The sequence below is a fragment of the Oratosquilla oratoria genome, chromosome 16 (assembly GCF_046742065.1).
Source record: "Oratosquilla oratoria isolate Oo_2021 chromosome 16, ASM4674206v1, whole genome shotgun sequence".
In the NCBI taxonomy this organism is placed as follows: domain Eukaryota; kingdom Metazoa; phylum Arthropoda; class Malacostraca; order Stomatopoda; family Squillidae; genus Oratosquilla; species Oratosquilla oratoria.
Window position 1 is genome coordinate 15,755,795 of NC_134792.1, and position 27,990 is coordinate 15,783,784.

At 38.8% G+C, this 27,990-nt stretch overlaps 1 protein-coding gene across 1 annotated transcript in view; it reads right to left on the minus strand.

Annotated features, from left to right (window-relative positions):
• The window catches only part of Nmnat (nicotinamide mononucleotide adenylyltransferase), a 134,330-nt gene that overhangs the window by 5,528 nt on the left and 100,812 nt on the right, over nt 1-27,990 (minus strand). The window contains exons 6-7 of the mRNA XM_076199399.1: nt 19,918-20,019; nt 13,963-14,117 (exon numbers count right to left, since the gene is read on the minus strand). Coding sequence (XP_076055514.1) covers nt 13,963-14,117; nt 19,918-20,019 — 257 coding nt within the window. The remainder of the gene's footprint in view (nt 1-13,962; nt 14,118-19,917; nt 20,020-27,990) is intronic.

The following is a 27,990-nucleotide window of genomic DNA, read 5'->3' on the forward strand; positions in this document are numbered from 1 at the left end:
AATGCTGCCACCAAGTCTTCCCACTTGAGTTGCGCGAGGCGACAAAAAAATGGGACGAGGGATAGGACTAGGAATCCTGCTGCCTGTTGCCCCACAGGGGACATTCCTAAAAAAAAAAAAAGGCATAAAAGGGTTTAGGAGTTTTCCAACCAGTACCCTAAGGTTTGGGTCTTTTACTGAGCATGGATGTGGTATAGATGAGAGTAAAAGAGAAGGGATAGGCAGTATGTTTGAGAAGAAATATAGATGTGTTGGCATTAAGTGAAACTAAGTTGAAAGGGAGGGGTGAGTGTGAGTTTGGGAGTGTAGTTGGGAGGTTCTCAGGAGTGAAGAGAGGACGAAGGAGAGAAGGGGTGGCTATACTAGTAAGTGAAGAGATAGGTAAGCACGTAGTGAAGTGGAAGGAGGCTTCTTCAAGGTTAATGTGGATGAAGGTGAAACTAGGGAGATGTGGGTTTTTGTAAGTGCATATGGGCCTGGTAGTGAGAAGAGCATAGAGGAAAGGGAGGCATTTTGGATAGATTTAAATGAGTGCATAGAGGGATTAGGGACAAACGTCAATGTAGTTGTATTGGGAGACCTTAATGCTAGGGTAGGAAATGCACCAATAGATTGAGTGATTGGGAAATGTGGAGTTTGAGGAAAAAATCGAAGTGGAGAGTTGATGGTGGAGACATGTCTAGAGAGTTGATGATAGCAAATACAGTGTTTAGGAAGAAAGTCAAGCATAAGTACACATGGGAGAGGGTGGTGGATGGGTGGCAGATAGAGCATTAATGGACTATATAGTGGTAACCAGGAGTATAGTAGGAAGAGTTAAGGATGTACATGTTCTAAGGGAAGAGAGTGGGGGACTATCAGATCATTTTCTGGTGGAAGGTAAGTTGAGAGTGGAGAATAGATGGAGAAAGAGGAAAAGGGCAGAAGGTAGGGAGGTACTTAGAATGAACTGTTTAAATGAGAAAGAAAAGGAGAAGGAGTACAAGAAGAAGCTGAGAGAGGAGTGGGAGGGAGTAAAGGATAGAGTAGAGCTAGGAGTGGAGGAGGAATGGTAATGGTTCAAGGAGGGAGTCATAAGATGTCCAAAGATAGTGTGTGGAACAAGGAGGACGGGAGGAAATAGTAGGGGTGTAGAAGAGAAGAAGCAGGCTTTCATAGATTGGTTACAAATTAGGACGAGGGAATCATATGAGAGGTACAAAGGAAAGAGAAGAGAAGTAAAGCATAAGATAAAGGAGGCAAAGAGGAGAGATGTGAAATGGGGTAAAGTATGACAGAAAATTTTGAAAGTAATAAAAAAAAAAATTGAAATAAATTAAAAGAGGAGGAGGAGGCGAATCAAGTAGAGAAGAAAAGGTAAAAGGTGCAGATGGAGAGATGATAATAGAAGAGAAGGCAGTGAGGGGATGGTGGGCAGAGTATTTTAGGGAGTTGCTAAATGTGAAGGAGGATAGGGAGGGAAAGGTAGTTGCAGTGGGAAGTGATTAGAAAATGACTGTAATGAGTAAGGAAAATGAAGTAGAAATAAGGAAAGACGAAGTGAAAGCAGTTGTTAAGATGATGAGAGCAGGTAAGGCATCTGGGTTAGATGGATGCCATGCAAAATGTCTGAAAAAAAGGAGGTACAGTTATGGTGGACTGGCTGGTGAGGTTATTAAATGTCTGTTTAAGAGAGGGTAGAGTGCTGGAGGACTGGAAGAGTGCCTGTATAGTTTCACTTTACAAGGGAAAAGGGGGCAAGTGTGAGTGGAGTAGTTTCAGAGAGATCAGCTTGTTAAGTGTAGCTGGGAAGGTTTATGGGAGGGTCTTGAAAGGATTAGTAGAGGAACAGAGTAAATGGTGAGGAACAGTGTGGGTTTAATACAGGTAGGGGTTGTGTAGATCAGATCTTTGTGGTAAGACAGATATATGAGAAAGCTATACGAAAAGATAAGGATGTTTTTTTGGCTTTTATGGATCTGGAAAAGGCTTATGACAGGGTAAACAGGAAGGCACTGTGGGAGGTACTGCAGATATATGGGATAGGAGGAAAGCTGTTAAGAGCAGTCAAGAGTTTTACCAGAGTAGTATAGCATGTGTTAGGATTAGAAATGGAGAAAGTGAGTGGTTTGAGGTAAAGGTGAGACTTTATCAGGGATGTGTTATGTCACCCTGGCTGTTCAATTTATACATGGATGGGGTGGTGTGCAAGAGATTAATGCAAGAGTAGTGGGTCAGGGATTAGAAATGGTTAAAGAAAATGGAGAAAAGTGGGAGGTGAGCCAGTTGTTGTTTGCTGATGACACTGCGCTTGTAGCAGGATCAGAGGGATTGAGGAAGTTAGTAACAAAGTTTGGGAAGGTGTGTGAAAGAAGGAAGTAAAAGTAAGGTGATGAGATGTACAAGGGGAGAGAGTGGCAGCAGACTGGAAATGAGTATTCAGGGGAGAGACTGGAGGAAGTGGATAGTTTTAGATACTTGGGTGTGAATGTGGCAGGAAAGGGAAGAGTGGGGGTGGAGGTAGAATATAGATTGAGAGAAGCGAGCAGATGCCTTTGGGGGATTAAAAATTGTAATGAGAAATAGACATCTGGGAATGGATGCTAAGAGGAGATTGTATGAAGGAATGATTGTGCCAACAGCACTGTATGGGGCAGAAACATGGAACAGAAGAGAGGAAGAGAGAAGTTTGAATATGTTTGAGATGAGGTGTCTGAGAAGTATGATAGGGGTTACTAGGCTGGATAGAGTGAGAAATGAGGAGGTGAGGGGGAGAACAGGGGTGGAAAGGGAGTTGGAAGATAGTGTTGATGAAAGATTATTGGGATGGTTTGGACACATGGAAAGAAAGAGTAAAGAAAGATTAGTAAAAGAATTGTGGAAGGCATAGGTGGAAGTAGTGAACATGTGGGGGTGTGACCTAGGATGAGATGGATGGATGGGGTAAAAGGGGTATTGGGAAAAAGGGGAATGTCTGTTGAGGAAGGACAGGAGAGGACAGAAGATAGGGGTGAATGGAGAAAGGTTGTGTATGGATGATGCTGTGATGCATGATGGGGAGAGGGGGGGTAGTATGTGTGAGAAATAAATTTATGCAGCCTGAAGGGATTTCTCTCCATCTCCTTTTCTGCATGAGGGGTCGGAGAGGGGGGGGGTCGCCGAATTAATGAAGTGGCCTTGCTGTGGATGTGCTGTCTTGCAACACTGTTTCTGATACAGGGCAGTGGACAAGATGCAGGGATGACCTGTCATCCAGGAGGTGCCAAGATATGAGGGAGGGAAGAGGGTAGAGGGGAGTGGAATATGTAGGGGATGGAATGGGTGGGAATGGTTTCTATGCCTTTGTCTTTTGGCTACCTCCTGTGTAAGAGGGAAAAGAGCCTTTGATATATGTAAGTATGTATGTACTATGAAAAGGTTGGGTGAAGTGGAAGGTGAGCCAGTTGTTTATGAATGACACTGCACTTGTGGCTGAGTTTGAGGTTAGAATGATGCAGTTGATATAGCAAGGTTTGGGAGGGCGTGTGAGAACCTGACCCAGGACAGTGGACAAAATACAGGGATGACCCATCATCCAGAAGGAGCCAAGAAAGAGGGATAGTGGGGTGGTGAATGGGAGTGGAGTATGTGGGGATGAAATGGGTGGGAGTGGATTTATGACTTTGGCTACCTCTCTTGAAGGGGGAAAAAGCCCTTGTTATATGTATGTAGGTATTAACATAGAACAATGGACATGTTTTAATGCCCTGACACCTACCCTTACATTCTGCATAAAATTTAGTTTTATTACAGATATAATAAATATATGAACAGTCTTTTGCATTTGCAGCATACATAATATTACTTAATCAAGTTATCTAAAAAGTATATGTTCTTGTTTGGCAATTCAGTGATAAAAACAGTGATGTGCTAAAATAAAGGTAGAATTTCAATTTACTTTTCTATATTGAAACCCACTTTTTAACAATGTATGTAATGTGTCATCAAGGAAGAACCAAGAAAAGAGGGAGGGAGGGGTGGTGAATAAGAGTGGAGTGAGTGGGGATGAAATGGGGGAGAGTGGATTTATGCCTTTGAGTTTGGCTACCTTTCTTGAATGGGAGAGAAAGCCCTTGATATATATATGTATGTAATGTATATACAAAAAAATACTAACTTTCATGCTCTATGAATTTGTGACAGGATTTTTTCTATCACATATAGTATTTGTACTTAAGTACAATGACATGTACTTGGACTTGGACTTAAGTACAATTGCCTGTATTTGGACCCAACCCTGCTAAGACAGGAGGGATAATGAATGGTATTTGGATGGGTGTGGGATGGGTGTACACTGACTCAGCAACTCCCCTTATATGGCAGACATAACCTTTATATATATATATATACATGTAGGTAAGTAGGTATAGTTAATACCTATGGTTTGGTTGGTTTAACCTTCATCTTCTCAAAGAAGCCAATAACATCTAGGTGCAATTATACAAACCAAAGAGCAAACATATAGCATGAATTCATATCCACATTTGTATACATATATATTTATATACAAAGTAAAAAATACATGCACACACATGCATACACAAAGGTTGGATAATAATGCATTTTCAGAGTTTATAAAAGAAAGTGGAATATTAGGTAGAAGTTTAGAACTGGAAAGAGAATCTAGGTATAAAAACGTCCAAAGAAATTGGGATATTGCTGATTTGATAGAGGAAATAATGGATCTGAAAGCAAAATACAAGGCAATGCAAAGAGGTGAACCAACTAAGAAGAGCTAATGACAAGACTAACAGGGAGCTTAATGATCTAAAAAAGGAATTAAGCATGGTCAGGAGTAAAAACAAAAGAATGAAAAATGAAGATAAAAACAAAAATGAGGCCTTGAAACAAGTGAAAGAACAAATACAAGCAGTGACCAAGAAAGTTGGAGAATCAATCAACGAGACAGATTTCCAAGAAATAAAAAATCAATGGAAAGTAGAACAAGAAAATAAAAAAATAACTTTTAAAGAAATAGTAAAAGTGGAAGAAAATACTAAAAAAACAGTAAAGTAATTAAGGAAAAAGAAAATTGGGTCAGAGACAAAGTGGAAAAAAAAAAACATTGAAATTTATGGTATCATAGAAAAATATAATATCCCTAGATACCACAGAGACAAAGAAGAGAAAGAAATTGCAAAAGCAATTCTGAGAGAGATACAAGAAAGACAGGTAATGGACAAAGAGATAGAAGAGGTACATAGGATAGGGCAGTAATCTAAAGAAAAACAATATAGGCCACTAAAAATCAAACTAAGGTCTCAAATGTTAGCAGTATTATCAAAACCAGCAAAGCTGGCAAATAGTGAAAATTACAAAAATGTATGGATAATAAAGAAATGAGCAATAAGAAAAAAGAGAAAAGACACTTAGAAGTGAAGCAAATGAAAAAACAAGAGAAGAACGGAGACTGAAAAGAATTATTTTTTTGAAGAGCACTAGACCTGATGCTGAGAAAATTGTATATATACATACATACCTATATACATATATATATATATATATATAAATATATATATATATATATATATATATACATATATATATATATACATATATATATATATATACATATATATATATATATACATATATATATATATATATATATATATATGTATATATATATATATATATATATATATATATATATATATATATATATATATATAAAGTAATAAGCATAACAGGAGAAAGGAGAAAATTGAAAATAACATATACCAACATAGACAGCATCATTTTAGGACTAAATTAATTAAATGACTATCTGGCAGTAGAGAAACCAGACATAATGGGAATTGTGGAGACAAAATTAAAGGGTCCACTACCATCAAATACTGTGGGACAAGGTCTATTGAACCAATGGATTAAAAATAGGAGAAACAGGGTGGAAGTCATGTTTTTGACTAAGAAAGGCTTAAATGTGACAAATATAACAGAAAAAAAAATTGGAACTGATTATGATAAAAGTTGAAAACTGTGATATAAAAAGCAGAACATTTATAGAAAATTTGAAGAAAAAAAAAAGAGGTACAGTGATGGTGAACTGGCTGGTGAGATTATTTAAATCTTGTTTAAGGGAAGGTAGAGTGCCGGAGGACTGGAATGGTGCCTGTATAGTTCCACTTTACACGGGAAAAGGAGACAAGTGTGAGTGTAGTAGTTTCAGAGGGATCAGCTTGTTAAGTGTAGTTGGGAAGGCTTATGGGAGGGTCTTGCTTGAGAAGATTAGGAGAGGAATAGAGGGAGTAATTGGTGAGGAACAGTGTAGGTTTAGGACAGGTAGCAGTTGTGTAGATCAGATTTTTGTGTTAAGACATATGTGAGAAAGCTATAGGAAAAAGTAAGGATGTTTTTTGGGCTTGTATGGATTTGGAAAAGGCTTATGATAGGGTAGACAGGAAGGCACTTTGCAGATATATGGGATAGGAGGAAAACTTTTTGGAGCTGTCAAGAGTTTTTACGAGAGTAGTAGAGTGTGTGTCAGGATTAGAAATGGAAAGAGTGAGTAGTTCAAGGTAAAGGTTGGGACTTCGTCAGGGATGTGTTATGTCGCCCTGGCTGATCAATTTATATATGGATGTGGTGGTGCAAGAGTAAAGGGTCAGGGACTGGAGATGGTTAAAGGGAGTGGAGAAGAGTGGGAGATAAGCCAGCTGTTATTTGTGAATGACATTGTGCTTGTAGCAGGATCAGAGGAGGGATTGAGGAAGTTAGTGACAGAGTTTGGGAAGGTGTGCGAAAGAAGGAAGTTGAGGATAAATGTGGGTAAAAGTAAGGTGATGAGATGTACAAGGGGAGAAAGTGGCAGCAGACTGGAAGTGAGTATTAAGGGAGAGAGTCTGGAAGTGGATAGTTTTAGATACTTGGGTGTGAATGTGGCAGGAAAGGGAGGAGTAGAAGGGATTAAAAAGTGTAACAAGAAATAGACATTTGGAAATGGATGTTAAGAGAAGATTGTATGAAGGAGTGATTGTGCCAACAGCACTGTATGGGGCAGAAACATGGAACATAAGAGAGGAAGAGAGGAAGAGTTTGGATGAGTGAACATAAGGGGTCAACGTAGGATGAGATGGATGGATGGGGTAAAAGGGTCTTTGGGGAAGAGGGGAATGTCTGTTAAGGAAGGACGGGAGAGTACAGAAGATAGGGGTGAATGGAGAATGGTTGTATATGGATGATGCTGTGATGCATGAGGTGGAATGGGTGGGGGGTGAGGGAGTATGAGTGGGAAATAATTTGACACAGCCTGAAGGGATTTCTCCCTGCCTTCTCCTTTTCTGCATGAGGGGATGGAGAGGGGGGTTGCCGACTTAAGGGGGGTTACCCTGGTGAATTTTTCATGAATATTTTCTAATTTCTCTCTTCAGCTTTATTCACTCACCTTGTCATTGCTAACCGAAACTATCACTTGGTGGAGTTTTTTCTAAAAATTAAATTCTTCCCCCCTTCCAAGATGCCAGTTTTAAATGACCCGGGTGTCATAGCATGATGCATACGCTAGAAAATGAGGTATCATTCAGTGCTTATAACTACATAGAACTATCATTAAAATAATTATTTCTTTATATAAATTTTGACAAATGGCATCCCTATCCCGCAGAGTGTGGTCTTCCTAGCTAGGCCTCTTCAGTACCTACGTAGACATCAGAGAGGTTGTTATGCTGCATTCCTGCAATATTTCTCTTATATTCATCTTGCAAGATGACCTGCAAACGTAAGCTTGCAATAGTGAAGATATCCAACCTCAAGAAGGGTAAAGGGAGAAAGAAAAGGTATCAAGACTTTTCAAACCAAGGAGAAACTAGCAGAGATGAAGGGGAGAGTGTGTTATCGCTGCCAGGCTTATCACCTATGAGTGATTAATACTTTCCTTAGACAGGGGGACCAAATGCCTCATTCTCCACTAAGTCAACAATGTATACATAATCATATGTGAAAATTTCATGTCAATCTGATGAATACACATGGCAGGACAAGGGAAAAAAAAAAAAAAATAGGAGCCGATATTTCGGAATGATTTTTGGACTTCAAATAATCTCACAAAATCGGTAAAAACTCTGATCAACTTATATTAGGTGTCATTTTATACTTCAACAAAAATAAGATAAATTGTAGGAATTAGATTGTTTAAGCTGTCAAAAAAATAAAAAAATAAATAAATAAATAAAATGGGATTTAGGAGCCAAAAATATTTAGAATTTTTTCCTTAAAAAAAAAAATAATAATAATAATAAATAAATAAATAAATGAAATAAATAAAACACTAATTCCTACAAAATGTAGATCTGTGAACAAAGTTTCTATGATAAAATTTTCAAAGCAATTAAGTGATTTTTTTTTTTGTAGCTACCACAATTCACCCAAATTCGATGAAATTTACAGAATAGCATTCCTTTACACCAACAAACAACATGTTGAAATTTCAAAACAATTGGATGAGCCAGAAGCAAGATATGAGCCCAAAGAGTTTTCAGAAGGTCATGTGTGCTGAACCTTTTCAGCTTTTACTCGAGAGTGATTGATGTGCTGCAAGAGAAAGAGAGGGGTGGGTGGACTGCATGTACCTGGACCTAGAGAAGGCATTTGATCCACAGTCAACTCATGTGAAAATTGGAGCATGTTGGAGGACTGAGAGGCAAACTATTAGAATGGATTAAAGACTTTTTGAAGGAAAGACACATGAGGACAATGATAAAAGATAAGAGGTCAATCTGAAATGCACCAATGAGTGGAGTTCCACAATGTTCAGTGTTTGCACCAATAATATTTCTTATGTCAATGACATGATGGAAGGAACAATAAGCTATGTCAACATGTTTGCAAATGATGCAAAAATCATGACAAAAGTGAAAAATGAGGATGGTAGAATACTGCAAAAAGATCCACATGCTATTTTTGAATGGAGCCAAGAATGGGAAACAAAGTTTAATACCAAAACATTTAAAGTACTAGAAATGGGCAATAGTGGCAAAAGGCAATCCTTAAACTATCCTTGGGAAGTGAACCATTACAAAAGGAAAAGAGAAGAAAGAGTTGGGAGTGTTGATGAAAGACAACCTGTCACCTGACAGACATGTCAACAGGATTGTGGGAGAGGCATATGGACTACTGCAGAAGATTAAAGTGACATTCCACTATATGGATGAAGACATGATGAAAAGACTCATCTAAACCTTGATATGTCCAAAACTGGAATATATGTCAGTAGTATGGTCCCCACAATGAGTGAAGGATATAAGCAAGATTGAGAAAATACAAGAGGCAGCAACCAAACTGGTCCCAAGCCTGGCAGATAAACTATATGAGAAAAGACTAAAGGTACTGGGTCTGCCAACTTTGAAAGATCAAAGTGAAAGAGGTGACATGATTACAGTGTTCAGGTCATTAAAGGGGATCTATTGCATTGATAGAAGAGATCTCCTGATTAAAGACAGGAGGGCTTTAAGACTTAGGTCATGGAAGTAAATTAAGAAAGACCACATGTCAAAAGGATGTGAAGAAATACAGTTTCCCATATAGATGTATATGTGAAATACCTTAGGTGATATAGCCCAAGCTCAAACAATACATGAATTCAAATCTAAATATGATAATTGGAAATTAAAGATACAGATTAAGTTGGAACCATACATGAATTTGAGTCTAGGTATGTTAGAATATTAGAGAATAGAAGACAAGATCCAATCAGCATTACTCGTTTCCTGTATACTACAATTAGGTAAATACACACACACACACTCGATAGTTACTATTGCATGAAGACATTTCCATTTTGGAGTTCTGATAGTAGGCCAAGTTGACCAGAAGACACCAAACAGTGATTATGGTGGTTAAAAGGGGATAACATGGAGTTCATTATTCAAAGAAATAGTGAAGTACGGAAAACCAAAATTAAAGAGAGTAGGTGAGCCATGAATCAACTGACATGGTGGTCAACAAAAGTAGTTCTGTATTTAGTACCAAACCTGAACTGGAACAGAAGAGCGATTATAGTCAAATTAATTGCGAGATAGAAATGATGGATAAGATAAAAATAGAATGTCCAAAATGAGGTAGTGAGTAAAGTAGATAAAATTGTGCTGAGATGGTTTGTGTATATGGAAAGAATGAGTGAGGGAAGACCTGAAAAAAGTGCAGAAAGCAGAAGTAAATGGAGTGATTTTGAGAGGAAAACAAAAAATGAGGTGGATCAATGGGGGAAAGAGTCACTGGAAGGAAAGGGATGTATATCAAGCATGGAGGAAAAAATGCAAAAAATAGGAGTAAATGGACAATGGTTATAAATGTACACAGAAATTAAACAACCTGAAGGGATAATCTTTTCATTTATTACAATTAAATGGGGATGGGGGTCACCATATAATGAAAAGATGAGAATGAATCAGCTCCAACTGTCAGGTCCTGTTATGAAAGTGCTGCATTTCTGAATTGCCTATGACCTGAGTAATGTGGCAGGGGCCAGGGATCCCTTCATCCATGAGGTGCTAAGATGGAAGGGGAGATGAATGGGAACTGGATGGGACTGGGGTGGGTATAGGGTGGGGTGTATGCCTTGACTCAGCCACTATCTCCCTTATAATAGGGAAAAGGTCTTTTGATATATATGCATGTATGTCTGAACCTGCAAGTTTTTGTCAGGTTTCATTTCCCATTTCAATGGTACATTTAGACCCAACATAGTAAAACACCGGCTAACTATAACATATTTACCTTATCAACTTGTACTATATTTGTTCTAAAGTTTGACTACCATTACATCACCATACTTTTAAGTTCCTTTATGTGGAAGGCCTGACAAATTTTACCATTCCCTTGCCAATACAGAATATATACCAACTAATATTAAGTCTCTACCTATGCATTACAAATGTGACCATGCAGAGGTAAACATGTAGAGAATTAACAGCCAAAATGCTGGTTTTACTAGTCATGCATAAACAATAAAATTTCCATCCAAACATTACATAATGTATGCTATGCTTACTTTATGAACTGCAATGCAATTTTCCTTGCAGATAAATGTGAGGATAATGAACTGTGTGACCAAAGAATTATCTGTATACAGAATCTATTGATACCAGTAATATGGTCTAAAATCTCCAACAAACCAAGCTCTGAATAAACCAAGTTGCCAGACTGCTCACTCCTCTTCCTGATTCAAATTATGTAGCTGCTAATAATGCAGCTCATATCATCCATTTAGGTGTTTTTGAGTGCATGCAGTCCTGGTAGTGAGAAAAGTGAAGAGAAGAGGGAAGCTTTTTGGATTGCTTTAAATGAGTTTTGGCAGCAATGTAAATGTAGTGGTGCTAGGGGATCTGAATGACTGAGTTGGAGATGAGCCAAGAAACTGAGTAATGAGGAGGTTCAGTTTGTCAGTTAAGAATTATAGTGAAGAGATTTGTTTAGAAATGGAGTTGATGATGAAGAGACAAGAATATGTAGGAAAGGGTGGTGGCAGGGATGGTGGTTGACAGAATATTAACAGATTATGTAGTACTATCCAAAAGGAGGATTGGAAAAGTTCTGGATGTTAATATGTTTAGGATTGTGAGAGCATAGGATTGTCAAATCACTGTATTGTGGAAAGAGTGGAGGAAACATGGGGAGGGAGAAGCGTTGAGGGTAAACAAATTAAATGAGAAGGATAAAGAAATACAAGGAGAAACAAATAAATGTAGGAGGTGGTGAGGGACAGGTGGGGGGGACACAGGAGTAGAACAACTATGGATATATTCCAAGGTGGAAGTGATAAAATGTGCAAAGATGGTATAAGAGATAAGTAGGATGGGAGGGACCAGAAGGAGATGCAGCAAATATTAGGATTAAGAAATAAAATCAGTATTGGAGAAGCAAGCTCATGAGGACTGGTTACAAGCAAAACTAGGGAAGCTTATGAGAGGAAAAAGATGAAACAAAATGTAAAGTGGGTTAGGAGTTTAACAGAGAATTCTGAAAAGAATAAGTTTTAGATGGAAGTGATAAGAGTGAAGGGGTGAGTCTGGAAGAGAAAAAGTAACAGGTGCAGACAAGTAGTTGTTGTTGTTCTTGTCATTCCCTAGACTGGCTGAGCAGGGCTGTCTCCCTGAGGAACGCCACAGCTGGAACAGGGTTTTCCCACAAATCCTTTTCAGAATGTATATTGTGCTGTTGGCATATGGGATTGTGTACAATACAATCTTCCATAATGTGTTGTAAAATATGTGGTGTGCTGCATCCTGGACAGTTATCTGAGATACAGTCATCCAGCCTCTTCTGATAACATAGGGCTGGCTGGTGACCACACTGCAGATGTTTATAGATGTGAGGGCTGTATGGGGAAAATGAGTAGTGTATTTAAAGGATTTACTGAATGCGGAGGAAATTAATGAGGGGCTGATTGTGGCAGTGCAAGATCCTATGAAAATGACTGTGATGAGAGAAGAAAAGGGCTACAGGAAAAGATGAGGTACATCTGGGTTAGATGGTGTCATGTAGGGTCTAATGAAGAAGGGAAGTAATTGTGGGTTGGCTAATGATGTTGTTGAATGTATACATATGGGAGGAAAATGTATGTGGATGAATGTGGGATGGTTGAAGGGTAGGTGCCTTGGTTGAGCCACATCCCTTGTAAGAGGTATATGTATGTACTAATACAGAATTCAAAAGGAAATAATTAAAAAATCTATACAATGCAGCAACTTAGGACAGTAACCTCACAATTCAGTATGAAAAAATAAAACCAATACATACAATCACATAAAAATATATGAATGCATGAAATATTCTATTCTTAGTAAGTAAACTAAATGTGGGTGCAATAAAAGCAATAGGTGCAGAGCCTGTACTTTATTTAGCATTATTAATATTTTCTCTTTAAGAAACTAATGAAATTCTACTTGACATAAAAAAGAAAAATATATCTATATATATATATATATATATATATATATAAATATATATGTAACATCACTGATCTTTGGTGTCAGCACACACCATATTATGTTTAAGAAAAATTTACACAATTCAGCACACAGCATACTTGTCATAGGAGAATTAAGTACAAAAAAAAATCAAACAGATCTATATGTCATTACTATATTTAATATAGCAAATGTAAAAGATCTTGAGCCCGCATTCTGATTTCACAGAAACCAAATACTTAAGTGTAATCCTGTCCTTCATCTCATCCCACCCATATCCCTTACAAATTAAGAAGCAAAACTATGATGCTCCCTATGCTTTACATACTACATCTGCAAGACATGCCTTGTTTAACATGTTTGAAGAACCACTTGAGCATCAACCTATACCTGATGAGAATGGAAAGTGTACCTGACACATCAGTAATAAGGTAAACCACAATACCATATTCACATTATCAATATAATGAACTACCCCAGTTTGTATAATAAAAAAATTGTTACTATAACTGGAAAACTACTTTCAGTACTTGGCTTAATTCTTGTTTTCAGTATTATGTGCATTTCATAAAAAATATATAGCATTTCATGGGAGCCAAGCAAACTAAACAACTTTAATACATCCACTGGAAACCTTTTGTTCATCTGTTTGACAACAATTTACCCCATTACAAATTACAGTATCACTAGTTACTATTGGGAATATTACTGCATTTAACTTTATACAAGACATGTCTTCACACAAAAAGAAGCCTGCAAATGTTAACCATGAAACATGCCAAAATCAAGATTATGAAAGAAGCAGTTTCTTTAAATATCACATGCAACACAATAACATTTACCAAAATATATTTTTTTACAAGAAAATATACCTCTGGAAGATCAAATTCTGAGGACTGATGTGGTAATGTGAAGATGTTATTATCAGTTTCCTATGGTACCACATGGCTGATGTAAAATATAAATCATGGATATGTTCCCTGATATGTGTCTCAGTATGACTTTAAACAGAATGAAAATTGTTACAGAGAAAACTCACTTATTGTGTGTATTGTAGAGGGCATGGTTGTAGATAAAATCAATAACAGCATCTTGTACCAAATATCGTACACTTTCTCCTCTTTTTAGGGCACGCCGAATCTTGGTAGAGCTCACTTCATTTGTAATCCATTCTGTGACAATGTGAATATTCCTCTGTTGAATAGAAATATGAAAAATAATAGCAAATTACTATTAGTTCTAATGTAAATAAATCATGTGCAAATGTATATATGTCTTATATTATCAAAAACAATATGCATGTTTCTATAGATGTCAGTTACATCCTTCTCATATTTCATATAAATATATAACTGTATACATAAATACATGCACTGGAGGAAAAATAGAGAGGAAAAACAAGGTGGAGGAGTCATGTTTTTGACTAAGAAGGGCTTACAGATGATGAAAGTCACAGGAGGAGGAAATAATGTGGAATTGATTATGAGAGAGTTGAAAATAGTGACATGAAAAGTAGAAAGTTTGATGTGATCTATGTGTCCCCGAAAACATGTTCTTGGAAAGCAAGTGACCATTCCAAAATGTTGGAAGACACAAGGCATATATTAAATGAAATGCTGAAAGGAAATCTAGTAATTAACCACTTCCATACGGTGACGCCTACGTAGGCGGCATGAGGAGCAAGTGGGTACTCGATGATACCGACGTCGGCATCTTGATTATATCTATTGTAGTCGTACCTACGTAACCTCCATTCTCTCTAAACTGGCTTCATCATATTTTCTATGGTTATCAAAATACACGGGTGAAGGAGAACAAACAATTGAGCACTGACTTTATTTTTTATAATGCGATTATTATGACGCAACATCGCATATCGGGCAGCTAATGCTGCCAGACGTGCGATGTTCCCCGGAGTGAAGAGGTTAAAGGTGATTTTAACTCTAAAGAAATATGTTGGGAAGAGATGACAATAAAGGGTGGAAAGGACCATTCAGGGAAACATACTACTTGACATGACCATTGAATTCATAATGACTCAATGGGTAAAATAGAATACCAGATATAGAAATAACATAGAACTGTTGAGACTAGATTTAATATTTACATCACAGCCCGAAATTGTGGATAAAATGGAATACAAGACACCAATTGGGAAGAGTGATCACATACTACTTGAGCTCTAACTAAAAGAGGAAATTTATATGGAGAAACGAGAAACACAGAAAAGGAAGACTGATGTATAACAAAACAGCCTTGGGAAAGTTAGAAAGTTCTTTCAAAAGGTGAGTTGGGAAAAATTCTATAATGAAGAAACACAGGTGGAAGAGAAATGGATGATTTTGAAGAAAATCTATAATGAAGGAGGGGACAAATAGGTACCAAAACAAAAACAGGAATAAGTGTACATTAAGTGTTGTCTATTATGTCTTTTTCATAGTTTCTTTTTTCTTCCCTGCATATTTTTACATATTAATTTCTTAGGTTGACATATATTTGCCACTTTCCAATTTTTATTTTATTTATTTTTTTCCTCCTTTTCCAAGCTTTGTCTTTTCTATCTTTTGCCTCACTACATTTTTTGTTATACATATACCAAAGGTTTGTAAGGGGAAAAAAGCCTTTGGTATATGCATGTATAACAAAAAAAAATGTAGTGAGGCAAAAGATAGAAGAGACAAAGCTTGGAAAAGGTGGAAAAAAGCTGGAAATTGGCAAATATACATCAACCTAAATTATTCTATATGTGAATGGTAAACTAAAAAATACATACATATACCAAGACTTTTTCCCCCTTACAAGGGAGGTAGCCAAAAAGGAAAAGGCATAAAATCATTCCCACCCATTCCATCCCTGAATACACTCCACACCCCTCCACCCTCCCTCCCATCTTAGCACCTCTTGGATGACGGGTCATCCCTGCACCTTGTCCACTGCCCTGGGTCAGAAGCAGTGTCGCAAGACACAGCACATCCACAGCAAGGCCACTTCATTAAATCGGCGACCCCCCCCTCTCCGTCCCCCCATTGCATAAAAGGAGAAGACGGGGAGAAATCCCTTCGGGCTGCGTCAAATTTTGCTTAAACATACTACCTCACCCCCCATCCCCTCGCCCGTTCCACCTCATGCATCACAACATCATCCATATACAACCATTCTCCATTCATCCCTGTCTTCTGTCCTCTCCCATCCTTCCTCAACAGACATTCCCCTCTTCCCCAAAGCCCCCTTCACCCCATCCATCCACCTCATCCTAGGACGTCCCCTCATGTTCACTCCCTCCACATCTGCCTTCCATACCTCTTTTACTAGTCTTTCTTCACTCATTCTTTCCATGTGTCCAAACCATCCTAATACTCTTTCATCAACCCTATCTCCCAACTCCCTTTCCACCCCTGTTCTCCTCCTCACCTCCTCATTTCTCACTCTATCTAGCCTAGTAACCCCCATCATACTTCTCAGACACCTCATCTCAAACACATTCAAACTCCTTCTCTCTTCCTCTCTTATATTCCATGTTTCTGCCCCATACAATGCTGTTGGCACAATCACTCCTTCATACAGTCTCCTCTTAGCATCCATTCCCAAATGTCTATTCCTCATTACACTCTTTAATCCACCAAGGCATTTACTCGCTTCTCTCAATCTACATTCTACCTCCACCTTTACTCCACCTTTTCCTGCCACATTTGCACCCAAGTATCTAAAACTATCCACTTCCTCCACTCGCTCTCCCTTAATGCTCACTTCCAGTCTACTGCCACTTTCACCCCTTGTACATCTCATCACCTTACTTTTAACCACATTTATCTTTAGCTTTCTTCTATCACATACTCTCCCAAACTCTGCCACCAACTTCCTCAATCCCTCCTCTGATCCTGCCACAAGCGCAGTGTCATCCGCAAACAACAGCTGTCTCACCTCCCACTTTTCTCCATTTTCTTTAACCATCTCCAATCCCTGACCCACTACCCTTGCATTTACCTCTCGCACTACCCCATCCATGTATAAGTTGAACAGCCAGGGCGACATAACGCATCCTTGACGAAGTCCCACCTTTACCTCGAACCACTCACTCTCTCCATTTCTAATCCTGACACAAGCTCTACTACTCTCATAAAAACTCTTGACAGCTCCCAGAAGCTTTCCTACTATCCCATATATCTGCATAACCTCCCACAGTGCCTTTCTGTCTACCCTATTTTAAGCCTTTTCCAGATCCATAAAAGCCCAAAAAACATCCTTCCCCTTTCCTATAGCTTTCTCACATATCTGTCTTACCACAAAAATCTGATCTACACAACCTCTACCCGTCCTAAATCCACACTGTTCCTCACCAATTACTCCCTCTGTTCCTCTCCTAATCCTCTCAATCAAGATCCTCCCATAAGTCTTCCCAACTATACTTAACAAGCTAATCCATCTGAAACTACTACATTTACACTTGTCCCCTTTTCCCTTGTAAAGAGGAACTATACAGGCACTCCTCCAGTCCTCCGGCACTCTACCCTCTCTCCAGTAAACATTAAATAACCTCACCAACCAGTCCACCATCACTGTACCTCCCTTCTTCAGACATTCTGCATGGCATCCATCCAGACCAGGTGCCTTACCTGCTTTCATCATCTTAACAACTGCCTTCACTTCATCCTTCCTTATTTCTCCTCCATTTTCCTCACTCATCACTCTCATTTTCTTCGCATTTCCCACTGCAGCTATCTTTCCCTCCCTATCCTCCTTCACATTTAGCAACTCCCTAAAATATTCTGCCCATCTTCCCCTGCCTTCTCTTCCATTATCATCTCTCCATCTGCACCTTTTACCTTTTCTTCTCTACTTGATTCGCCTCCTCTTCCTCTCTTAATTTCTTTCCAAAACATCTTTTTATTACTTTCAACATTTTCTGTCATACTCTTACCCCATTTCACATCTGCTCTCCTCTTTGCCTCCTTTACCTTTTGCTTTACTTCTCTATTCTTTTCTTTGTACCTCTCATATGATTCCCTCGTCCTATTTTGTAACCAATCTGTGAAAGCTCGCTTCTTCTCTTCTACGACCTTCTTTGTTTCCTCATCCCACCATTCACTACCCTTCCTTCTATTTCCTCCTGTCCTTCTTGTTCCACACACCATCCTTGCACACTTTATGACTCCCTCCTTGAACCATCCACATTCCTCCTCCACACCTACCTCTACTCTATCCTTCACTCCCTCCCACTCCTTCAGCTTCTTTTCGTACTCCTTCTCCTTTTCCTTTAAAGAGTTCACTCTAAGAACCTCCCTACCTTTTGTCCCTTTCCTCTTTCTCCATCTATCCTCCACTCTCAACTTACCTTCCACCAAAACATGATCTGATATTCCCCCACCCTCTCCCCTTAGCACATGTACATCCTTAACTCTTCCTATCATAATCCTATTTACCACTACATAATCCATTAGCGCTCTATCTACCACCCTTCCTTCCACCACCCTCTCCCATGTGTACTCATGCTTGACTTTCTTCCAAAACACTGTATTTGCTATCATCAACTCTCTATACACATTTCCACCATTAACTCTCCACTACGATTCTTTCCTGGAACTCCACATTTCCCAACCACTCCATCAATTGGACCATTTCCTACCCTAGCATTAAAGTCTCCCAGTACTATCACATTGACATTTCTCCCTAAATCCTCTATGCACTCATTTAAATCTATCCAAACTAAAAAATAAACAGGAAATAGTATAAAACTATGTAAGGGAATATGGAATACACAGAGGATATAGAAATGGCTGAAATTATGAATAAACATTTCAAATCTGTGTTCACTAAAGAAAACATAAACAATTGGGATGAAGTGAAGAAAGAGACCTCCCCCCCCCCCTGTGAGAGAAATAAATGTAACACAGAAAGAAATATGGGACCAAATAATAAACCTTGTCAGAAAGTCACATGGCCTGGATGGAAATGCAAACTGGATCCTAAAAGAATGTATAGATGAACTAATAGACAAAATATACATGATAATAGATTACTCACTCAAAGAAGGAAAGGTACCACAAGACTGGAAAAATGCCAATATCGTACCAATATATAAAGGGGGAAACAAGGAAGACCCAACAAACTATAGAGCGGTCTCCCATACAAGTGCAATAGCTAAAATTTGTGAGAAAGTTACAAAAAACTTATGGACAAAACATCTGGAGGAGAACAATATACTAAATCTGAGACAATTCAGATTTTGACAGGGAAGGTCATGTGCCACAAATTTAATCTGTTTCTATTCAAGATTAATAGATATAATGCAATTGAAAGCTCACAAATTTGGGATGAAGGACAACGAGAAAGACCTCCCAAAATGAAAGAAACAATGGTGACACAGACAGAGATGACTTACTTAAGTGGGACAGTAGAAAAACAAGAGGATACAAGAAGAAATTTAAGAAGAACAGTTACAGAAGAGATCTGAAAAAGAATAGCTTCCCACACAGAGTGATAGATATATGGAACAAAATGAACAAGGAAACGGTGAATGCTAAAACTATACAAGATTTTAAGCACAAACTGGATGCGGAAAGATACAAAAGCAGGTCACTACAAGCATAGCTCTCTTCCCGTAAAATACAACTAGGTAAATAGTGTGTGCAAACCCCATACATGAATTTAAGACCAAACTAGATGTTGCGAGATACAAAGACAGGACACCACGAGCATAGCTCCCATTCCTGCAGAATACAACTAGGTAAATACAAATACATAAGCAGGGCTTCAGCAAAAGTGACCAGGGGCAATGGATGGAATGACTGATTATGTAAACATATACACCAAGTTCCACAATCCACTATATGACAAAGCATGTGCAAAACTTGAGTCTAATATACATGCATCCATATCTAAATCTTCTTTTCAATAATCAATGCATATCCAAGAAACAATTTCCCTTCTATTCTTTCATCCTAATATATAACCTCAACTTTTTCTACAAACATATCAAATCGAAATCATAACTTACCTGATACTTTGTTAGGACATCTGATTCATAAATAAACTTGTATGGATTGCTTCCTTCTCGTGTAATCACCACCAGGCCAAACTTACCCACAATAGCTTCAATCTGACAAGAAATTTCATACATTATTAACATAAAATGACACATTCACATTTTGCAATTATTTTAAAATTGACATTTTTTTCTCTACATGAAAGAGGCCATACTTAAGAGATAACCTTTAAATAAACTGTGACCCCTCTAAGATTCTCTTAATGTCTATTATTTAGTTTCAATTTGCTCTACTATACTTAACTTAATATATAGATATATTTTTTATGAATCTTTGTTGTTTTTATGTCAATTTTTTTGCTGGGTGTATTTCTAGTATAAAACTCTGTAACATGCATATATTATATATCAGTTAAGAAAAAAATGTTGGTCCTACAGAGTGCTATGGCAGAGTAGAACCAGAAAAACAAATAAGAACAATAAACAATAAATAAACAATAATAAGGACCATTACACAGATGCTATTCATGACAGTTTCTCCAAATTAGCCTCATACAGCTAACCTTACCATTCCAAACAGCTCATAACAGGATCAGTTGACTTACCCCACCCCCAATGAGTTCTGTGGGGATCCCCATTCACTGCCTCCACTGAGGGTTGTCTCTTAAAGTGATAACCCTGTGATTGGGATCAACATCAGAGAAGCATGCCACATGCCCATAAAGCCAGAGATTATATTCCCAAATTATGCTGGTACATACAATAGGTTCTTCGCCCTTACAAAGGAGGTAGCCAAAAAACAAAGGCATAAAATCCACTCCCACCCATTCCATCCCCATATACAGGTACTCCTCGTTTAACGACGACAATTGGGACCAGCGCGCCGTCGTTAACCGAATTGATCGTTAAGCAAAAGTGTATACATATACGTACATGTACTGTATGTACAATGTCCAGCAATACATGTATCTTTATTTTCGTGTATTTTCCCTCTTTTATACAGTACATTAAAGCTTTATTTACTGTTTATTTACGGTGGTTAGGTTCCTGAAATTACCGTATATGACCAAATCCGCGTATGCTGACATTCCATATTGAATACCGGAGTATTTTTTTAGTTTCGACCATGGGCGCAATATAGCAATAGAAAATTAATTATTAATTTTGTAAATTAAAATGTATCAATGTAATATGCAATTTTGTGGGCGGAAATGAAAGTAAAAAATACCTTGCTACAAGAAAATATGCTAATGAACGAAGTCGGTACAATAGGATCGGGACGCCATCTTGTCGTCTGCCAACATCTCTCACGACGACGACAACGAGGACGAGCCGGATGACATTTAATTTGCATTTATTAAACACAGGTTAGGTTAGTCTAGTTTAGGTTAGACGAATTTATCCTTTCATTTCTTCGACATCGGCATCTATCATAACAAACATGGTGTATCATTCGTCCGACATGACTTCGTTACTTACGAAATCTGTGTTAGCATTTTTTTTTTCATTTCCGCTCACAAAATTGCATATTACGTTGATACATTATAATTTACAAAATTAATAATTAATTTTCTATTGCTATATTGCGCCCATGGTCGAAACTAAAAATTTACCACTACCGGTACATACTGTACCCCAGTTAGTTTTTGCAGCTTGCAGGATGGTAATGTAGACCTAAGCTTCAGAACACTTTACCTCACAGGTAATATCCACTGTACAAGTTCATTTATAACATCATACAAATTTGCCTCAGCCAACTTAATTATCGTAGACGACGTCGTAACTTCGGGAGATTTACGTTAAACGAATATTGGTCTGTTATAAAACCTGTCATTACTCCGAGTTGTCGTTAACCGAGTAGGTCGTTAAACAAGGAGTGGGTGTAGAGAAGAAAAGGTAAAAGGTGCAGATGGAGAAATGATAATGGAAGAGATGGCAGTAAAAGGAAGATGGGCAGAGTATTTTAGGGAGAATAGAAAGGGAAAGGTAGTTGCAGTGGGAAGTGCTAAGAAAATGAGTGATGAATGAGGAAAATGGAGGAGAAATAAGTAAAGATGAGGAGAAAGCAATTACTGAAATGATGCAGACAAGGTCATCATACTAAGACAACAGGGCAGGACTTGGAGTAATGGATTAAAATTGGACAAATTTAGATTTAAGAAGGAAACAGGTAGGAACTGATTTACAAACAGAATGGTCAATGAATGGAATAAACTTAGTAACCATGTAGTGAGTGCTGAAACTATTGGTTGTCTCAAGAGAAGGTTAGATAATGCCTTAGGGTCTCTTGCAGTCTCCTTTCTTGTGTTTGTATATACCAAGGATTTTTTTTCCCCTTACAAGGGACAGAGCCAAGTCAAAAGGCAAGTACCCAATCCCACCTATTTCACTCCCACCCACCACCCTTTCCTCCTTCTCATCTTAGCTACTCACAGATTATGGGTCCATGCATCCAGCCCACTACCCTGGGTCAGAAGCAATGTAGCAACATTCAGCACATCCACACCATGGCTGCTTTACTTAACCCCTTCCATATGGTGCCGCATACGTAGGCGGCATGAGGAGCAAGTGGATATGCGAGGCTGCCATATCGGCATCTTGATTATATTTATTGTAGTTGCCCCTGCGTAATGACATACTCTATAAACTGTCTTCATCACATTTTCTATGGTTATCAAAACTCACGGGTGAAAGAGAGAACAATCGATATAAGCGGTGACTATATCTTATGATGCGAGTATTATTACGACACATCGTACGTCTGGCAGCTAATGCTGCCCACGAGATTTTGGCCCGGAGTGAGGAGGTTAATTGGTGCCCCCCTTCTCTGTACCCTCATACAGAAAAAGAGACAACTTTGAAAATCCCTGCAGGCTGTGCCAAAACATCATTCATACATAACCACTCCTATAAGAGGCTGGTAGATGGAAGTATAGATGAAAAGTAAAAAAGAAAGTAGATGGAGAGGTAGATGGAGAACGAATGCTAATCCAGGGTCAGCTATTATGAATACTTATGAAAACAACGGCCGATGGCCGACAGGCGACAAGGATAGCTGAGTCAGACTCACACCTTGTACATGTAACACAATGCGGAGTGTCGCCTGGTGGTTGCAATATTGTTTTGTCTTTTAATTGTTAGCGGACAAGCCATTTTTTGTTACGACATAATGCTTACGTGGTGATATCGTTTAGAAGAGTGTAACAGCCTCTCTAATTGGAGAAAAAGGTGGAGAAAAATCATTGGTGCAGAAAGGAAAAGTCACACCCTTAACCCCTTCCATACGGTGCCGCACACGTAGGCGTCATGAGGAGCAAGTGGATTCGCGACGCTGCCATATCGGCGTCTTGATTATATTTATTGTAGTCGCCCCTGTGTTTTTACATTCTCTCAAATGTGCCCTGAATCCCATTCTCTGTGGTTTTCAAAATTCGCGGGTGAAAGAGAGAACGATCGATATAAGCGGTGACTATATTTTATGATGCGAGTATTACTACGACACGTCGTACGGCTGGCATTGGCTGCTGCCCGCGAGATTTAAGTTCCGTACTGAAGTGGTTAAGGTGTGGCACTTGTTTGAGAAGTAAAAGACTATTGGATGAATGAAAGAGTGATGTCAGAACGAAGGTGGCTTGACGTAATGTAGAGAGTTCCGGGTGGGATTCTCGAGGTGTACTGATTGAGACCAAGAAGCATCTGAAAAAATTACACCTATTTTATTCACCCCTCAAGAATAACTTCTAGAACAAAGAGAATAGAAACGCTCTGAGAGGAGACGACGGGGGATGACAACTCCCTACGCTCCATCCCCCACCCTCTCCTTTCCTTGCATCAGTTTCATCTATACAAAGCCATTCTCCACTCACCACTATCTTCTGTCTTCTCCCTTCCTTGCTAAACAGACATTTTCTTCTTGCTCAAAGTCCCTTTCACCCCATCCATCCCATCATATTCACTCCATCCACCTCTACCTTCCACACCTTTTTTACTAATCTTTCTTCACTCATACTTTCCATGTGTATCCCAAAACTCTTTCATCAGCCCTATCTGCAATCTCCTTTTCCACCCTAGCTCTCCTTACCTTGTTTCTCACTCTATCCAACCTTGTAACCCCTACAATCTTCTCAGCCATTTCATCTCAAAAACATTTAAACTTTTCTTCTCTGTCTCTCTTAAATTCCATGTCTCTGCCCCATGCAGTGCCATCAGCACAATCACCCCATTGTATTTTTTACAAGTACAATAGCAAAAATGTGAAAATGTTATCAAAAGTAAATGGATTAAAAATTTGGAAGAGAATAATATATTAAATCCAAAACAATTTGGATTTAGACGTGGAAGATCATGTGCCACAAACTTGATTTGCTTTTACTCGAGACTAATAGAAATAATGCAAGAAAGGGATGGATGGGCATATTGTGCCTTCTTAGATTTACCAAAAAGCATTTGATAAAGTATCACACAAAAAGCTACTATGAAAAATTTAAATAATAAGTGGAGTATAAAGAAAGTTATTGGAATGGATGGAAGATTTCTTGAACGGGAGTAAAATGAGGGTGGTACTTAGAGACAAGAACTCGACCTGGGAAGAGATGATAAGTGGAGTCCTGCAGGGTTCTGTATTGGTTCCAATAATGTTTGCTATATATGACATGAATGAAGGTGTGGAATGTTAGATGAACTTCTTTGCAGATGATGCAAAACTACTAAAGAGAGTAAGTACAGAGGAAGATTGGGAATCATTACAAAATGACCTGGATAAAGTCTGGGAATGGAGTCAAAAGTGTGAAGTAAACTTCAACATCAAGAAATGTAGTACATACATACATACATATACCAAAGGCTATTTCCCCCTACATGGGGGGTAGCCAAAAAGAAAAAGGCATAGAAACCACTCCCACCCATTCCATTTCCTATATATTCCACTCCCCTCTACCCTCCTCCCTCCCTCTCATCTTGGCACCTCCTGAATGACGGGTCATCCCTGTATCCTGTCCACTGCCCTGGGTCAGAAGCAGTGTTGCAAGACACAGCACATCCACAGCAAGGCCGCTTCATAAATTCGGCGACCCCTCCTCTCCGTCCCCTCATGCAGAAAAGGAGAAATCCATTTGGGCTGCGTCAATTTTTTTTTCTCATACATACTTCCTCAGGACAATATAAAATTGATACAAAGGAAGTTAACAAAGTTAACTTAGGAAGGGACCTAGGAGTAATTATCAGCAAAGACATGGCACCAGACAAACATATCAACAAAATAGCCAGAGAAACCTTCAATTTACTAAGATCAATGAAAGTGACCTTTGACTACTTGGATGAAGAAATGGTAAAGAAAATATTAGTTACATTGATAAGACCAAGATTGGAGTATGCTGCAACATTATGGAAACCCAGTGCTAAAAAGAATATAAAGAAATTAGAAAGAATTCAAAGAGCAATGACTAAGATGGCACCAAGACTCTTCAAATTGACATACAAAGATGGTCTAAACTGGAACTACCAACCCTGGAACAAAGAAGAGAAAGAGGAGATCTATATATCATCTACAGCAGTGGTTCCCACACTATCTTACCTGACGCCCCCTTTTTGCTTCCAGTAGACCCACACGCCCCCCACTCCATCTTTAGTTCATGTAAAATGATTCTTGCATTTATTTCTTAGCATTGTTCAGGAAAACAGATTTCTGTTTGTATTAAATTTTAATAATGAAAGCCACTCAAACAAATAATAGTACATTCCAGAGACATTTTTCTAAGTAACTAAAAATGAAACATTTGGTTCAAAGGGAGCGAAAAAAAAGTTTGAACATTAGCAAATTGTGGTTGGTATCAGTGACGTATCCAAAACGTGTAAGGAGAACTAGCTTAATAGAAAACGGGTTGGAGCGACTGCTATAATTATACTTTGCATATATGTAATGCCAGATATTTGTTCTTTCAATGATTTTATTATTCTGATTAAACAAATATTTTTGAGCAGATGACTTCATGCCCCCCTTGTATCCTCCTCAAGCCTCCCTAGGGGGGTGCCCCCCTAGTTTGGGAACCACTGATCTACAGAATTATGAAAGGGATGGAAGTCCTTGATGGAGATGATTTATTAAAGTGGAATAAAAGAAAAACAAGGGGGCACGAAAAGAAACTTTCAAAGGATGGTTACAGAAGAGATCTGAAAAAGAATAGCTTCCTACACAGAGTGGTGGATATCTGGAACAAATTGAACAAGGAAACAGTGAGTGCAAAAACTATACAAGAATTTAAAAACAAACTTGATGCTGAAAGATACAAAAATGGGTCACTACAAGCATAGCTCTCTTCCCGTAAAATACAACTAGGTAAAAATATGAACTTTTTTTGTATCTATTCCCAAATACCTATTTCTCATGACACATTTTAATCCCCAAAAGCATTTACTTGGCTCTCTCAGTCTACAGTTTACTTCCACTGCCAATCCTAACTTACCTGCCACATGCAATCCCAAATATCTAAAGCTATCCACTTCCTCCAGCCACTCTCCTTTAAGACTTATTTCCAACTCGCTGCCATCCTCTCCCCTTGTACATCTCATCACCTTCATTTTATCCACATTTACTTTCAACTTTCTCCTATCACATACCTTCCCCAAACTCTGTCACTAACTCCCTTAATCCCTCCTCTGATCCTGCCACAAGCACAGTGTCATATTCCATGATATGTCGCTGACACAAAAGGACAGGTGTGGTGCCATAAGCCACATCCTAGCAAGAGCCATATGGCTTGCCATTCTTAGTGACTTGGTTATAATATTAGAGCCAACAAAGTAGTAAGTTACCTACAATTAGATAATAAGATAAAACTTAAATTAGGCTTTTTCTAATGTGAGTGTGACTAGTTACATCTTGTCCACTGTCCTGGGTCAGAAGCAGTGACTCAAGACACAGCACATCCACAGCAAGGCCACTTCATTAAATCGGCGACCCTCCCCCTTCTCCGTCCCCTCATACAGAAAAGGAGAAAACAGGGAGAAATTCCTTCGGGCTGCATCAAATATTTCTCATACATACTACCTCACCCCCCATCCCTCCATCCATTCCACCTTATGCATCACATCATCATCCATATACAACCATTCTCCACTCACCCCTGTCTTCTGTCCTCTCCCGTCCTTCCTCAACAGACATTCCCCTCTTCCCCAAAGCCCCCTTCACCCCATCCATCCATCTCATCCTAGGTCGCCCCCTCATGTTCACTCCTTCCACATCTGCCTTCCATATCTCTTTTACTAGTCTTTCTTCACTCGTTCTTTCCATGTGTCCAAACCATCCCAATACTCTTTCATCCACATATCTCCCAACTCCCTTACCACCCCTGTTCTCCTCACCTCCTCATTTCTCACTTTATCCAGCCTAGTAACCCCCATCATACTTCTCAGACACCTCATCTCAAACACATTCAAACTCCTTCTCTCTTCCTCTCTTAAGTTCCATATTTCTGCCCCATACATTGCTGTTGGCACAATCGCTCCTTCATACAATCTCGTCTTAGCATCCATTCCCAGATGTCTATTTCTCATTACACTTTTTAATCCACCAAGGCATTTACTCACTTCTCTCAATCTACATTCTACCTCCACCTCCACTCCACCCTTTCCTGCCACATTTGCACCCAAGTATCTAAATCTATCCACTTCCTCCAGTCGCTCTCCCTTAACTTCACGGGCAGCATTATCTGCCAGACGTATGATGTGTCATAATAATACTCGCATCATAAAATATAGTCACCGCTTATATCAATCGTTCTCTCTTTCACCCGTGAATTTTGATAACCATAGAAAATGTGATGAAGACAGTTTAGAGAGTATGTCATTACGCAGGGGCAACTACAATAAATATAATCAAGACGCTGATATGGCAGCCTCGTATATCCACTTGCTCCTCATGCCGCCTACGTATGCGGCTCCGTATGGAAGGGGTTAATGCTCACTTCCAGTCTGCTGCCTTACTTTTACCCACATTTATCTTCAACTTCCTTCTTTCACACACTCTCCCAAACTGTCACTAACTTCCTCAATCCCTCCTCTGATCCTGACACAAGCAGTGTCATCCAC